This window comes from Pinus tabuliformis, chromosome 9, assembly GCF_031772625.1.
Source record: "Pinus tabuliformis cultivar Carrire ecotype Pingquan chromosome 9, CPIR1, whole genome shotgun sequence".
Classification (NCBI taxonomy): domain Eukaryota; kingdom Viridiplantae; phylum Streptophyta; class Pinopsida; order Pinales; family Pinaceae; genus Pinus; species Pinus tabuliformis.
In genome coordinates this window covers 1,623,498,905-1,623,514,880 of record NC_142307.1, presented here as the reverse complement: position 1 = coordinate 1,623,514,880, position 15,976 = coordinate 1,623,498,905, and the positions used below count along the sequence as shown (strand labels likewise).

Below are 15,976 nucleotides of genomic sequence, written 5' to 3'. Positions count from 1 at the left end.
GCGAAGCAAGCTCGCTAGAAAGACTTCTTGGCAGAGTTCGACATGACTATTGGGTACAGACCAGGTAGACTCAGTGCAGTTGCAGATTCCCTCAGAAGGAAGGGACAGTTAGTTGCATTTGAGGAGGAAGAAGACCGGGAAGAATGAAGTAGGATTCGGGTACAAATGACTGATGAGATGCAGAAAATACTTTGAGCGAGCATTGAGACAGACACTCAAGCACAAAGCATTGTGAAGTAGGTGAATGAAGGAAAGACATGTAGGTTTTTTCTACGAGGTGGACTCTTGTTCTTTGGGAACCGCCTGTACATTCCAAAGTCATCTGGACTTAGGAGACACCTTTTGAAAGAGTTCCACGATTCTCCATGGGCTGGCCACCCAGGGCAGCGTCATTCTTTGGCGTTGTTGGAGAGAGGGTTCTTTTGAGAGAAGATGCGAGAGGATGTAGAGGAGTATGTGCATATGTGCATTATTTGTCAAGAGGACAAATTGGATAACCAGAGGTAGGGATGATTGTTGCAGGCTTTACCAATTCTATAGAGACCATGGATGATTGTTTCGATGGACTTCATTACTCAGTTACTGCAGGTACATGGGTATAATGGGATTATGGTCGTGGTCGATCGTTTTTCCAAGTATGTTGTCTTCATTCCGACAAAGATACCATGTGGAGCCGAGAAGACTATTGAGTTGTTCTTCAAACATGTTGTGAATTATCGGGGAATTCCATTGAGTATCGTATCGGACCAAGATTCATGTTTTACAAGAAGATTTTGGATCACTTTTTTCAAGTTGGTTGGGACAGAGTTGCTACATAGTTTGAGTTACCATCTATAGACAGATGGGTAGATTGAACATATTAATGCACCATTGGAGGACTAATTGAGACATTATGTGACAGTTGATCATAAGAATTGGCTACAATATGCAAAAGAGTTTTGCAACCGAGTATAGTCCATTTGAGTTGGTGAATGGACAGGTGCCATTTTCTCGTAACACTGTGTTACTGAGAGGTTTTATGAGGAGTCCACATGTGAAGAGATTCATGAAAACATGGGAGGAGATGTTGGAGTTGGCATGGGTGCACTTGCATGAAGTTGCAAGGACGATGAAGAAATGGGCAGATAAGGATAGACGAGACACACACTTCAATGTTGGGGATATGGTTTTTCTCATGATCATCGGAGATCAGTTTCAGCCACCGAAAGGGACTGCGAGATCTTTGACGAGGAAGTATGAAGGGCCATTCTGGGTAAAGAAGCAGGTTGGAGAAGTTTCATATGAGTTGGAGCTTCTGAACCACATGCATTCGAAACATCATGTGTTCCATATGAGTCAGCTTAAGAGATGTCGACTTGATGCACATCATCCAGACAGGACAGAACCACCGAGGGGACCAACCATGATTGTGGACAGGCCACACCTTGTTCTAGAGAAGATTTTGGATCTTCGGACTATGGGTGTTGGGAGTACTACACGATGGGAGTTCTTTGTTAAATGGAAGAACGCACCAAAGGAGAGTAGCTGGGAGATAGAGGATTCACTGTGGAGATGGAAGAAGGAGATTGCTGAGTATGATGAAGAGTTGAGGAGAGTAGCCGAATTTCCGAGGACGATAATGACTTCTGGTGGGGGAGGATGTCAGGCCCCCAAGTCACCGTCGCACTTGGGCGAGTCGGGCGCCCACAGCGGGCATGTTTAACCGACGAGTTAGCACACAAGTTGTAAGGTGTGTTTAACTGACGAGTTGGGCAGGCGCACACATAATCGATGAGTTGGGCGGGCACACTTAGCTAATGAGATGTAGGGGCACGTTTAACCAACGATCCGGGGAAAACACACTTAATCGACGAGTTGAGGGGTGCCAACACCAAGAAATGACTAAGTGTTGGGCGCACGAGACATTTCGGTTTATAAGCAGATGAGTGGAGGGCAACGAGATGGGTGCACCACCAATACAGACGAGCTAGCTGACGTGTTGAATTGTTGAGTTAGAGTGAGGATGGGTCAGCTGGACTAAGCCAAGCCCCTTCCAAGCAAGCATATATATATGCGAGAGGCATTGAACCAAAAGGCATCGGTCAACCAAACCGTAGAACAAACATAACACAAGTGTTTGGGATTTGCAAAGAAGGACAAACCTAGCGAATGGGTATGAGCCCGCGGGTTGGGCAGATTTGAAACATAAAACAACATAACAGGAGTGAGGGAAACTGCACACGGGCCGGTTGACCTGTCACAGGAGTTCGAGTGGAGTCGTTTGCAAAGGCCGCGGATGGGTGAACCTGCACACGAGTGGTCTGTCGTGTAGGGTGGCTGCGGGTAGGGCGGACCTGCACGCGGGTCTTACGACAAGGCAGTGGCACAACAAGGCATGGGTGAGGCTGCATGAAGGTGCAATAAGGTGAACTGTGGGTGCAGCAGCGCCGAGCCAAGGTGCCAAGGTTGTGGGCGAGGCTTAACGGAGCTGCAGTTAGGTCGTGTGGCAGGCTGACTGACCAAGCATCTCACCTTATTTGTGTGTAAACGCATAAATCGATTGAGTTTTATCTCCCAACATATTGTAAAAGTTGCAGCGTTATTACATACTTGATATTTATATGAAAATGTGTCTTGTGCATTTGTAAATGTCATGAATGTTGTTTAAGTTATTCCGCACTTAAACTGAATAAAAATATGAAAGATGAATGTTATAGGCATAGTTTGGAAAATGATAAAGAAACTAATGTGTTGAAGCATTTAGCCAGTGTCGCACGATGCTCAATTCGGGAAAAAAGAATTGGGACCGTGACACAGAGGGTATGAGTGGAGGAAGGGATGGTGGCGGTTGGAGAGCGTGTAACTTTCTACATTTGTCACTCCTCGGTCATCGTGTGGCGATTATATCATTTTTAGGAGAGGGTTAACTTAATACAGTCCTGTCAAGATAAATGCACATTGAGGGTCACATTATGGGAGTGATATGAGATTTAGTTAATAGTAGAGATGCACCGACTTTTGGTGGGCAGGTTGATTATTACATTGATGTAGCCTAACAAGAAATCCTGTGAGATCATTGATGAGTGCTTGTATCAGGGAAGGAATGTGGGTTTCAAATGGGGTGTTATACATCACATCTGTCTGTTCTTGAACCTTGAATGTAATGGCATTTGCTATTAAAATTCTAGCGCAAAGGTGCCATTCCTCTATTACAAATGCATGGGCACTATAGCAGGGTGGCAACCTTGCAGATATACTTGGGGTGGAACATAATATTTCTTACTACTTGATTGCTTTTGGTCTCTATGTCAGGTATATTTTGTCCTAGAGGGTGAATACCTTTATGTTCTTTATCAGTCTCTGGATACCTTTACACTTGGTTATTCGTCCATAGTGAACTGACCTAGTCTGTGTAGTGTTGTGACAATAAGAGAGGGTCCATGTTTTTTGTTTTATTTATTCGTTACAAAAGAACTAGTGCTACCTTTGAGCTAGTGGAAGTTCTCCCTTCCATGTCGCTTCAGGGCCTTGACCCGATGGGGATTTCCTTTAGCTGCCTAGTTCTGGTATGTGGGTTTTGGTTCCCAGGTACTTTCTCCATTTGGTTTTAAAGGTGTCAAGTTAGGTTCTAATTCTCCTTGGAAAGGTTTTACGGTAGTTTCTTTGTCTTGGTTTCAGGAGTCAGGTAAATGCAAACTCCATTTATCTCATTTCAAAAGTGAAATTTTTGTGGTATATTTAGTTTGTCACTATAACTCTGGTCTTGTTTTCGTTATGTTTCTTCCCAAAGGGGTTTCGTTTGGTGGTCATGATAGATGATGTTGTGATTTATGGGCGAAATCCCATATTTGGTCTCATTACAATGGATTTGGTTTAGTGGGTTGGTCATCATACTTTCACAAGACCTTTATTATTTCATAGCTTTTGTTGTGTGAGTCTTTGGGTACAATCAAATCCTTCGGTTTTCCTATTATTCTCCCCTTTTAGTTCACAAAGGCTTAAATTCCATTCCTAGTCTCAGTTGCACTCATTTGTACTGGCCATTATGGCTCCTCAGGAGAGAATGCCAAGTTGCTGATGTGGTGCAAGTGATTTTTCTTCCCATTGATGTTGGCTATTTGGATGGGATTCGATGGCTAATTACTTCGATTTTGTCCCTTCTAAGGCAAGGAAGGAAATTATCCTTCTTGAATCAAAGGAGTTTGGTGATCGAGCATACTTTTTAGATTTAGAAGTGGGAGGTGTCTCACTAAAGTGGATACTAGACCCGAGTAAATTTCGGAAGCGCAAGCTCCATTTCCTACAGTCTCTCATAATGCATCAACAAATGGAGACTGTGCTACGTATGGTCCTTAGGGATAAGAAGGTCAAGACCTATAAATTGTTTGCACGACAAGAGGACATCAACCATATCCTTAGGAATATCTGCTACAGCTTGGACGATATTATAACTCGGCTAATAAGGGGGGAGAAATTCGTGGTTTCAAACTCCGATATTCAATTAGAGGAGCTCAATGACATTATTGATGTTATCAATACTCCCTCACTCAATGCATCTCCTCATGTTGCTTCTTCTCCTCAGGGGAACTCCTCACTCCTATTTTCTGTCATCATTTCTGATTGAAGTGACAACCACCTTTTCAACACTCGTTTCTTTTATGATGGAAGCTGATGTCAACCTGTGGCGGCAATGGTAGTTCTCTAAGACAACGTCATGGTCAAATTCTATATTTTTGGTTCCGATAAACTATTATACTTTTGATTCTAGGTTAAATGATTCTAGTTTTACTTTTTACAAAGGGCTCAACTGATGTTATCATTCATATATTTTTGACAAATGTACTAAAGATAGCCAAAATCTCAATAAACTTATGTATTAATGAATTATAAAGTACAAATAGATGAAACTTATGTCTCTTTGTTTTTTTTGTGAGATAGAAAACTATCCATGCTTGATATAATCCTTTTATAATAATAAAAATTATTGGAAAAAACCTTACCCAAAAAATAAATAGAAATAAAAGTGTTAAATTCATTTTAGTTTTGTGCAGTGCAAATAGATCATTATAATTTTCAATATATATATATATAGATGGTTTATTATTATTTTTAAACTTAACTAAGATTAAAATAAAATAAGTAAGACCAATTTAAATGTATATAATTAATTTTATAAATTTCATTTCGTATATTTAATTGAAACTAAATTAGAATCTCCTTGATTTAGTTAATAAATGAAACGTTAATAAAAAGTGAAATTCCATAATGGAGTTAAAAAGTTTTTAAATTAGTTTATAAAAATGTGTGTATAGTTTTTTCTACAAATTATTTATGTTACTTTTACAAATATGTTTTTATAAAATTTTGGATAATTATTATTTTATTTATTTATTTTTAAATTTATTATTTATATTTTTTTGGATATTTTATTAATTTATTTTTTTAGTTATTATTATTTTTGAAGGTTTTTATTTTTTTAAATAAATTTTTTTTTTATCTATCTTGTTTGGATAGTGAACAGCATTAACTAATTAAAATAAGTTTATAATTATTTTAATTAATGTGATGGATTTGGAAAATAATTTTCTAAATATTTCTACTCACAAAAACCATATGTGTTTACTTTATAAATTCAAACATATAATATAATATATATATATATATAATTTAACTATTTTAATTATAATTTGTATTTTAATTTGGATAATATATTTCTTTAAAATCTTATCTTTTAATTATTCAATATATATATATATATATGTGGAGCTAAATAAATAAATATATAACTTAATTATTTTAATTTTAATTTAGATATTATATTTTTTTTAAATATTATATTTTAATTATTCAATTTATATTTAAACATTTTTTTTAATATAATAAAATCATTCCAGGTTCAAATTCATTTTCAAAAATAAGTAAAACTTCTTAAAATTCTTTATGGCTTAAAATGTTTCAATTGTTTAAAATAAAATATAATAATATACCTGGAACATTTAAGTACGTAGAAAAACTTCACTAAAAACATCATGGAAAATTACAAATTCAAATAAGAGAACATCATTAGAACACTAAAATTACAAATTCAAATGGAAGAAAGAGATCAATTCTCACATGGAATAGTTTACTAAATTTAAGAGTTTATCGCTAAGCCTAAAATAAATACTTATATATCCCTTTGTTGTATTTTATTTTTTTATTGTATTTTAATGAAATAATATATTAAATTTAAATATTTATGGTAAAGATTAATAAAATAAGTAAATATTTTTATGTTTTTTTCTTAAATTATTATTAAAATTGATAATATAATTATTAATAAAATAATAAATTTTATTATTTAATTATATTTTTAAAAATATAAATAAACATAATATCTGCTTTTTAAAATATTTAAATTATATAATTATAATAATCAAAATTTATAATCGTAACCATTCTTTTAAAAATTTCACAAAATTTCAATTTTAGTATTATTATAAATAGTAAAATATTTGAAAACTGAAAAATTGAAACTGCACAAATTACAAATCAAGTTAATGAACTTAAAAACCACCTTGTTTGTTTTTGTTCGATAAGCTTTTATAAACCATTAGATAATTAAAATGGTCAGAAATTCAACACAATTTGGAATCGCACCCCATAGATGTATGTGCAATAGAATATTTGAAAATAAAAGCGAAGAAACATTTTCCTAAAAGTTTAATGCTTCACAAAGCAATAAACTATTTATAAATTTTTATATGAGAATAAACTATTATTTTTATTAATACGTATTTATCAAAGGTGGATTCCAGCCTGCCTTTTATTCTTTGGGCCTTTCAGTTCCTATTTTAATTTGGATGATGCATCATGCTAACTAAGAAAAATAAAGGGTAATGGATTTACTAATATTTATAATATGTTCGTAATATTTATAATATTTTTCATCAAGGCGTGGATGTTTGGTTATAAGTTTAGTTTAAATTTTTTAATGAGATGCCATGGTCCTAGGGATGGAATGGAATGTAATGCACTAAGGTTTTTATTTTTTATTCTTAAATTAATTTGGATGGTATCTCATACTAACTTTTTTATTCTTAAATTAATTTGGATGGTATCTCATACTAACTAAGAAAAGGGAAACCATTGAATTTTCAAGTATTTTTAATATTTTCCTTAAACTATAAATGATTAGTTATAAGTCGAGTTGAGATTTTTTAATCGGGTGCGGTGGTCTTATGCAGGGGAAATTTATTTAATTTTGATTTTGATTTTGATTTTGATTTCGATTTCGATGTTGATAATATTTCCTATTAATTAAAAAAATTACTAAATTTATTATTATATAATATTAAATTATAAATTTAATTCAAATTTTTTAATAATAATTAAAAATTATGACTAGATTTATTATTATATAATGTTTGCTTATAAGTTTAGTTGATCTAGTCTTCTCAAGATAAATGCACATCGAGGGTCGCATTACGAGGGCGATATGAAATTTAGTTAATAGTAGAGATGCATCGACTTCTGGTGGGCAGGTTGATTATTATAGTGATGTAGCCTAACAAGCAATCTTGTGAGATCATTGATGAGTGCTTGTATTAGGGAAGGAATGTGGGTTTCAAATGAGGTGTCGGACATCACATATGTCTATTCTCGAGCCTTGAATGTAATAGCATTTGCTATTTAAATTCCAGTGCAAAGACGCCATTCCTCTATTACAAATGCATGGGCGCTATGGTAGGGTGGCGACCTTGCAGATATAGTTGGGGTGGAACATAAGAGTTCTTACTACTTGATTGCTTTTGGTCTCTATGTCAGGTATATTTTGTCCTCGAGGGTGAATACCTTTATGTTCTTTATCAGTCTCTGGATACCTTTACGCCTGATTATTCGTCCATAGTGAACTGACTTGGTCTGTGCAGTGTTGTGACAATAAAAGAGGGTCCATGTTTTTTGTTTTATTTCTTCGTTACACAAGAACTGGTGCTACCTTTGAGTGGGCGGAAGTTCTCCCTTCCATGTCGCTTCAGGGTCTTGACTTGATGGGGATTTCCTTTAGTTGCCTAGTTCTGGTATGTGGGGTTTGGTTCTCAGGTACTTTCTCCATTTGGGTTTAATGGTGTCAAGTTAGGTTCTAATTCTCCCTGGTAGGGTTTTTCCGTAGTTGCTTTGTCTTGGTTTAAGGAGTCAGGTAAATGCAAACTCCATTTATCTCATTTCAAAAGTGAAATTTTTGTGGTTTATTTCAGTTGTCACTATAACTTCGGTCTTGTTCTTGTTCCGTTTCTTCCCAAAGGGGTTTCATTTGGTGGCCAGGATAGATGATGTTGTGATTTATGGGCGACATCCCATATTTGGTCTCATTACAATGCATTTGGTTTAGTGGGTTGGTCGTCATACTTTCACAAGACCTTTATTATTTCATAGCTTTTGTTGTGTGAGTCTTTGGGTACAATCAAGTCCTTCAGTATTCGTATTATTCTACCCTTTTGGTTCACAAAGGCTTAAATTCCATTCCTAGTCTTTGTTGCACTCATTTGTACTGGCCATTATGGCTCCTCAGGAGAGAATGCCGAGTTGTTGAGGTGGCGCAAGTGAATTTTCTTCCCATCGATGTCGGCTATTTGGATGGGATTCAATGGCTAATTACTTCGGTTTTGCCCCTCCTAAGGCTAGGAAGGAAATTCTCCTTCTTGAATCAAAGGAGTTTGGTGATCGAGCATACTTTTTAGATTCATAAGTGGGAGGTGTCTCACTAAAGTGGATACTAGACCCAAGTAAATTTCGGAAGCGCAAGCTCCATTTCCTACATTCTCTTATAATGCATCAACAAATGGACACTCTGCTACGTATGGTCCATAAGGATAAGCAGGTCAATACCTATAAATTGTTTGCACGACAAGAGGACATCAACCAGATCCTTAGGAATATCTACTACAACTTGGATGATATTGTAACTCGGCTAATAAGGGTGGAGAAAATCGTGGTTTCAAACTCCGATATTGAATTAGAGGAGCTCAATGACATTACTGATGTTATCAATGCTCCCTCACTCAGTGCATCTCTTCATGTTGCTTCTTCTCCTCATGTTGTATTTTATTTTTTTAATAATTTTTGAAATAATATATTAAATTTAAATATTTACGATAAAAATTAACAAAATAAGTAAATATTTTATGTTTTTTTTTCTTAAATTATTATTAAAATTAATCATATAATTATGGAAATAATAAATTTTATTATTTAATTATATTTTAAAAAATATAAATAAACATAATATCTATTTTTAAAAATATTTAAATTATATAATTATAATAATCAAAATTTATAATCGTAATTCTTTTAAAAATTTCAATTTTATTATTATTAAAAATAGTAAAATATTTGAAAACTGAAAAATTGAAACTGCACAAATTACAAAGCAAATTAATGAACTTAAAAACCACCTTATTTGTTTTTGTTCGATAAACTTTTATAAACCATTAGATAATTAAAATGGTCAGAAATTCAACACAATTTGGAAGCGCACCCCATAGATGTATGTGCAATAAAATATTTGAAAATAAAAGCGAAGAAACATTTAATGCTTCACAAAGCAATAAACTATTATTTTTATTAATACATATTTATCAAAGGTGGATTCCAGCCTGCCTTTTATTCTTTGGGCCTTTCAGTTCCTATTTTAATTTTGATGATGCGTCATACTAACTAAGAAAAATAAAGGGTATTGGATTTTCTAATATTTATACTATGTTCGTAATGTTTATAATATTTTTCATCAAGGCGTGGATGTTTGGTTATAAGTTTAGTTTAAATTTTTTAATGAGATGCCATGGCCTTAGGGATGGAATGGAATGTAATGTAGTGTGATGCACTAAGGTTTTTATTTTTTATTCTAAATTAATTTGGATGATATCTCATACTAACTAAGAAAAGGGAAACCATTGAATTTACAAGTATTTTTAATATATTCCTTAAACTATAAATGATCAGTTGTAATGCACTAAGGTTTTTATTTTTTATTCTTAAATTAATTTGGATGATATCTCATACTAACTAAGAAAAGGGAAACCATTGAATTTACAAGTATTTTTAATATATTCCTTAAACTATAAATGATTAGTTATAAGTCGAGTTGAGATTTTTTAATCGGGTGCAGTGGTCTTATGCATGGGAAATTTATTTTATTTATTTTTGTTTTGTTTTGTTTGTTTTTTGATTTTGATTTTGATTTTGATAATATTTTTTATTAATTAAAAAAATTATTATATAATATTAAATTATGTATGGGAAATTTATTTTATTTTTATTTTTATTTTTTATTTTGATTTTGATGTTGATAATATTTCTTATTAATTAAAAAAATTATTAAATTTATTATTATATAATATTAGATTATAAGTTTAGTTGAAATTTTTAATAATAATTAAAAAATATGACTAGATTTATTATTATATAATATTTGATTATAAATTTAATTGATTTTTTTTTTACTATTATTATTGTAATTTAGTTGAAATATTTTATAGTTTTAAAATAATATTTAAAATTATTTTTAACTAATAAATTATTATTAGATATTTGAAATATTTTAATTCATAATGATATTTAATTTGAGTAAATGTTGTTTTTTTGGATTTTAATTAAAAGATATTAATATTTTTTTGCAAGTATGTTTTTTTTCTAATATTTAAGAATGATATCATAATAGAATATCCAATCTCAAATCAATGTCACATGAGACTTACGTTAGCGTCACCAAGATGATTGTCTCTTGCTAATTTTTTTTTGAAATTTTTTGTTTATAATAATAAAAGTAAGTTAACACATTTAAAAATTTATTGGATCCATTTGATGTCAATGGTTTTTTTTTATAAGTGCTCAAAATTAAAGATATTTTTTAAGATGCCTTTTTCTTGTTAACTCTTTTGAAACTTTTCTTGATGTTTTATCAAAATAGTTTCATTGGGATTTTAATGGGGGAGAAAAGTTTTTTTAATGTAGTAATGCGAGCAAGGGTTTATGGGACATAGTGGTATCAATGGTTTAATATACGAGTTTAAAATTAAAGATATATTATTTTAAAGATAAAGTTTAAAGAGAAAGTGTAATTAGTTTTTTAGGTAGTTTTTTTTAATGATTTTAGAGATTATAATTTAAGTAAAGTGTGTTTTTTAGAAATTATATAAAAGAAATTTTTGGTCGCCGCATTTCCAACAAACAAGTGTGGTTCATCATCACGTTGGAATTTGTTTAAACATTATGTTTGGACATTGTCTAGTTACAATAAAATTTAAGAATTTTTTCTACATTTTATTTGGACATGGAAAAATTAAAGGACTTTCACAATAAAAGTTGTAAAATGAGCCTCTATATCAAGAGATACTTATTAGATCAAACTAAGGATATGGTGGAAGATTTCGTCCATTTTATTTAAGAATGTTCTATGTTGCATTCTTTTTATAAGGTTAGAATGCTTGAATTATATAGTCCTTGTTTTTTATTTTTTTGTTTTGTTTAGGAGATTCACTAATTGGTGTTGAAATAGAAGAGGGAGATTATGGAATTTAACATTAGAAAATTATATTTTTTTAACTTTATAAGTGGGTTGAGTGAAAGATGATGTAGATTTCATTTTGAGCTCTATATGTTTGCATATGACTTTTTTCTAATTCTATTAATTTGACATACTAACATAATGGTTGATTGACTATTGAATCAACATGTTTACTTGTTTGGTCTTCCCTTCCTCCGCGGTGGGTCATTTTGTGTTGATGCATCTGTGCATAAAGACAATGAAATATGTGTATATTGTGATGTCTTAAATTTCTTATATGACTATAAAATATCATTTTCTCTTTACTTCTATAACAAGTTTTACCACAAAAATTAAGCTGCTTAAATTAAACATTGCTTACTCCTTCTGTAGAAAAAATGAAATAGTAAAGCCTTTTTTTTGGGGTTGTGAAGAACCATGAGGAATAAATGGGACATAGTGCACATAAAATTTCATTGAATACTTTTCAATCCATCTTGAGATTTCATCATATGTTGTTCACTCCTTGTGTTGAATAGATGTCGTCTTTGGTAATCATAAAGTGGTTTAGTAAAGCCCATTTTTTTGGGGTTGTGAAGAACCATGAGGAATAAATGGGACATAGTGCACATAAAATTTCATTGAATATTGTTCAATCCATCTTGAGATTTCATCATATGTTGTTCACTCGTGTTTGATAGATGCCATCTTTGGTAATCATAAAGTGGTTTGACTTTGTGTTAAGTGGTCTGTGTAATTATGCCTTAGCCAATGAAATGTAATAAAGTACTATCTCAAATGGGATGAATCTAGCTTTAAAAAAGGAAATGCATTAAGGTATTTCAAGGGGAGTGAAGTGCTTGATGCACATAAATGCACACCTTCACATTACCCCCCACTACCCTCCCTCTTGGCTCCCCTTCACCCCATGACCACCCACCTTCCCTAAGGGACAAGGCATGCATTTGTGCACCCTCAAAGGGGGTGAAGGTATACAAATTCACACCTCCAACCCCCAACTACTGATCATCTTGTGAGGTGAAGTTCCCCAAATAAATAGTTCCAGCACCAAACCACATGCTCTCCCAAGCGAAAGTGCACACTTTCACCATCTCCAGAGTGTGATATAAGCCTCATGAGGTGGTGAAAGTGTTCATTCATGGATTAAGAGGATCTCCAACAACCATCCCAAGTGTTAAGGTGCATGGATGAAAACCTTCACATCACCGCCTACCTTCCCCCTCCACCCCATCCATTTGCTATTAACGAAGGATCATAAACACACACTTGCACACCTTGAATCCTTCCTCACTTATAACCATTAACCTTAATAGAAAGTGAAAGTACATGTGTATACATTTAGATATGAATATGCACTAATTTACAACTTCACCAACCTTACTTATACTCCTAAAAAATAATAAAAATATATATCTTTACACCCCTTCCATAAAATCTACATTTACAATACTTTATTTTAAATAAAAATATATTTATATAGATAAATACACACTTTATATTCTTTACTTTTAAAATCTTAATTTTATATAAATAAATACTATATTTATTATTTTAAGAATTACATTTTATGTATTAAATTAAATTTATTACTTCAAATCCATCCACACATATATATATTCTTTTTCAAATTTTAAATTAAAAAATGACACCTCATAAGAAAAGGATAAAACAAAATTTTAAATTAAAATATTCATTTACCAAATAATTTTGATATTATATATATATATATATATATATATATATATATGCGCCATGCGAAAAAGAAATAAATATATATGTTCAAATTCAAAAAAAATGACTACCCGATGAGAAAAAAAGATAAAACAAAATTTTAAATTAAAATATTCATTTACCAAATAATTTTGATATTATATATATATATATATGAAAATTTACAATTTATTCGCTCATTATTATTCTACAAAAATTACAACATTTCTGGATGTCTCAACCCATTTCAACCGCATGGACTTGAAACTGAATCAAGTATATGCAGTAAATCAGGGGAAGATGATGAAGAACAGTGAGTTGTAAGTTAAGCATTATTGAGTGGCGAAAGAGAATAATAGCTGCTCATGCTGGCTGCAGCATAAGTGCTGAGAAGAGCTTCATTTTGAGATGGCCAGAATTCTGCTTTCATTCCTGCTCTTCTCACTGCTTTCAAGATCTTATTGGGATGAACACATCCAGACACCACCACTTTTCCATAACCCATATCCACTTCCACCTTTTCAATGCCTGCTTCACATCACACATCATTATTTCATTATGTTTTATGCCACTATCACAGATAGTGGAAAATTTCATATATCTAATGAACATAGAACAAAGTAAAGCTCAATCTATACATAAATTCAGGAGTTACAATTAATAAATCTATTTAAACTTGATATCTCTGAACATCATAAACCTGAAATTAAATTTCCTCTAACTAATAGCTTTAGGCCTACAATTAGGATATTTATTTAAGTGAAATTTAAGCCTCAAAATATTTGATATCACTCTCAAGATGTTGAATTTGAAAACTAGTTTCTTTTATCACTCTGAAGATGTTGAGTTTGAAAACTAGTTTCTTTTAAACCTTAAAAGATGAGATATCTCTCTAAACATGCTAAACTTGAAATTGATATCTCTCTGAACATGAACATGATAAACCTGTGACCAAATCTCTTCTAAGTCTTAAAAAATTTGATATCTCTCCAAACATGAATTAAAAAAAAATCAATTAGTTATGAATTTTAATTGAAGCATTCTACAGCTATGGCTATAATGTATCAGGCTATAATGTATCAGGCACCTTGAAGCATGATATATCTCTCAGGGTACTGATCTTTCTTCAAATTTAGCTATGAATTTGAATTGAGTCATTCTACAGTCTGTCTACAATGTATCAAACACCATCTCATATCTCCCTCCCTCAAGGTACTAATCTTTCCTCAAATTTTCTTCTTTATTAAAAAAAATTGCATATCAAAAAGATTTCATTTCTGATAAATCCGGGGTATTCATAACTCTGCACTGACTATTAATTTTAAATTTTAAAAATAGTAAATTTTTCCATCATGGATGACAGATACAGCTAACTACCATCAATGCAATGAAATAAATATTTACCCTGACAAACTGCAAAAGGTCTCTACTCCCTTTCGTTATTCAGTAAGCAAGAAGAAAGGAAAAATAGGGTTTCACTCACCTCTGAGTTTGGCCAAAGACTTCTTGATCTTTTGTTCGCAGTTATATCCGGCCATCACTACTTTCAATTCCACTGTCTGTAATAAGATCACAAACGGCTGAATCAGTCAATGTTCCCAATCCACAGAGTTCAGAGAATCCAGAGAATTAAAGAAGAAAGTAGAAATTGCCCTTGGAAAACATTGAATAATAGCACAGTCCAGATCGATAGAAAGACCTCCATGATCTTGCTTCGCCTGTTATGGCTTCTCAATCGGCGCCTGCACAAGGATTTGAGCACTCAGAGACAGTAAAATAATCAGAAGTATTCTTGTTGCTGTGACTGTGAGAGCACTGATCAAGAGGAAAGAGCTTATATAGAATCGAATTCATGCCTTATGTTTCACGTTTTCTGTGCTACGATGCGATCTGATCCGATCTCAGTTGCATTCAGACTAATATATATCTTTGCAGTAATGGATCTTAAAAGCAAACTTCACAGATTTGTTCAATATATTAATGGAAATAGTATAATTATCAGTTTAAAATAATTCTTTGAATACATTAAAACAGAAAGTATATAATCAGTTTAAGGAGTTATTTAATTTGTTGTAAATGTTAATTATCGTTTTAAGTTTTGGAATTTGTTTTTGGGTATAATATTGATATTGAAATTTAGTAATTTATTAAAATATTTTATTATTAAATATGTATTTTTGATTGTTAAAATAAATTTAATATTTTAAAAAAATATTATGTAATTTAGTTTTTTTTAAGAGGCTGGAAAATTTATCATAATTCAGTTGTATCGTTGGCTACTAACCTTGAACGCATGCTGATTCATCGTCCTTAATCAAGTAAAACCACACCACCTCGAATAACCATCGCCCTTAATCAAGGAAAACCATACCACCTGGAATAACCCATTGGTGGTTAGTAGAACACAGACTTTCACTTTCTGGGTCTTAGGTCGTTAACCTGTTTTGTTATATATGAGAAAAACTAACTCTTAACCAAGCGAAAGTGGTTTTAAAACATATTCCAAACCCTTTTATGCAATTTAGTTATTGGATATATATCTATATATATTAAAAATAATGAAAAAATATAACATGATATAAAACGTTTACACTGCTTGTTTGGATAGTTTTATGTTTATAATTGTTTGTGTTTAGATCTTACTATGTATGTGTAATTTCGACACTAAAATATGTATGTAATTATTTGATTGGAGAGTTTTATGGTAGTAGTTTATTGTAATTGTTTAATGTAAATTTAAAA

At 32.0% G+C, this 15,976-nt stretch overlaps 1 protein-coding gene across 1 annotated transcript; it reads right to left on the bottom strand.

Annotated features, from left to right (window-relative positions):
• Nucleotides 1-13,403: 13,403 nt before the first annotated feature.
• LOC149155023 (copper transport protein ATX1-like) lies at nucleotides 13,404-15,189 on the bottom strand. The gene is made up of 4 exons (XM_089441787.1): nucleotides 15,091-15,189; nucleotides 14,934-14,976; nucleotides 14,718-14,793; nucleotides 13,404-13,762 (listed from the first exon to the last, which is right to left on the bottom strand). Exons 2-4 carry the CDS (start codon nucleotides 14,937-14,939, stop codon nucleotides 13,560-13,562), a joined length of 285 nt encoding a protein of 94 aa, XP_089297913.1. The 5' UTR covers nucleotides 14,940-14,976; nucleotides 15,091-15,189; the 3' UTR covers nucleotides 13,404-13,559.
• Between the last annotated feature and the right edge of the window lie 787 nt (nucleotides 15,190-15,976).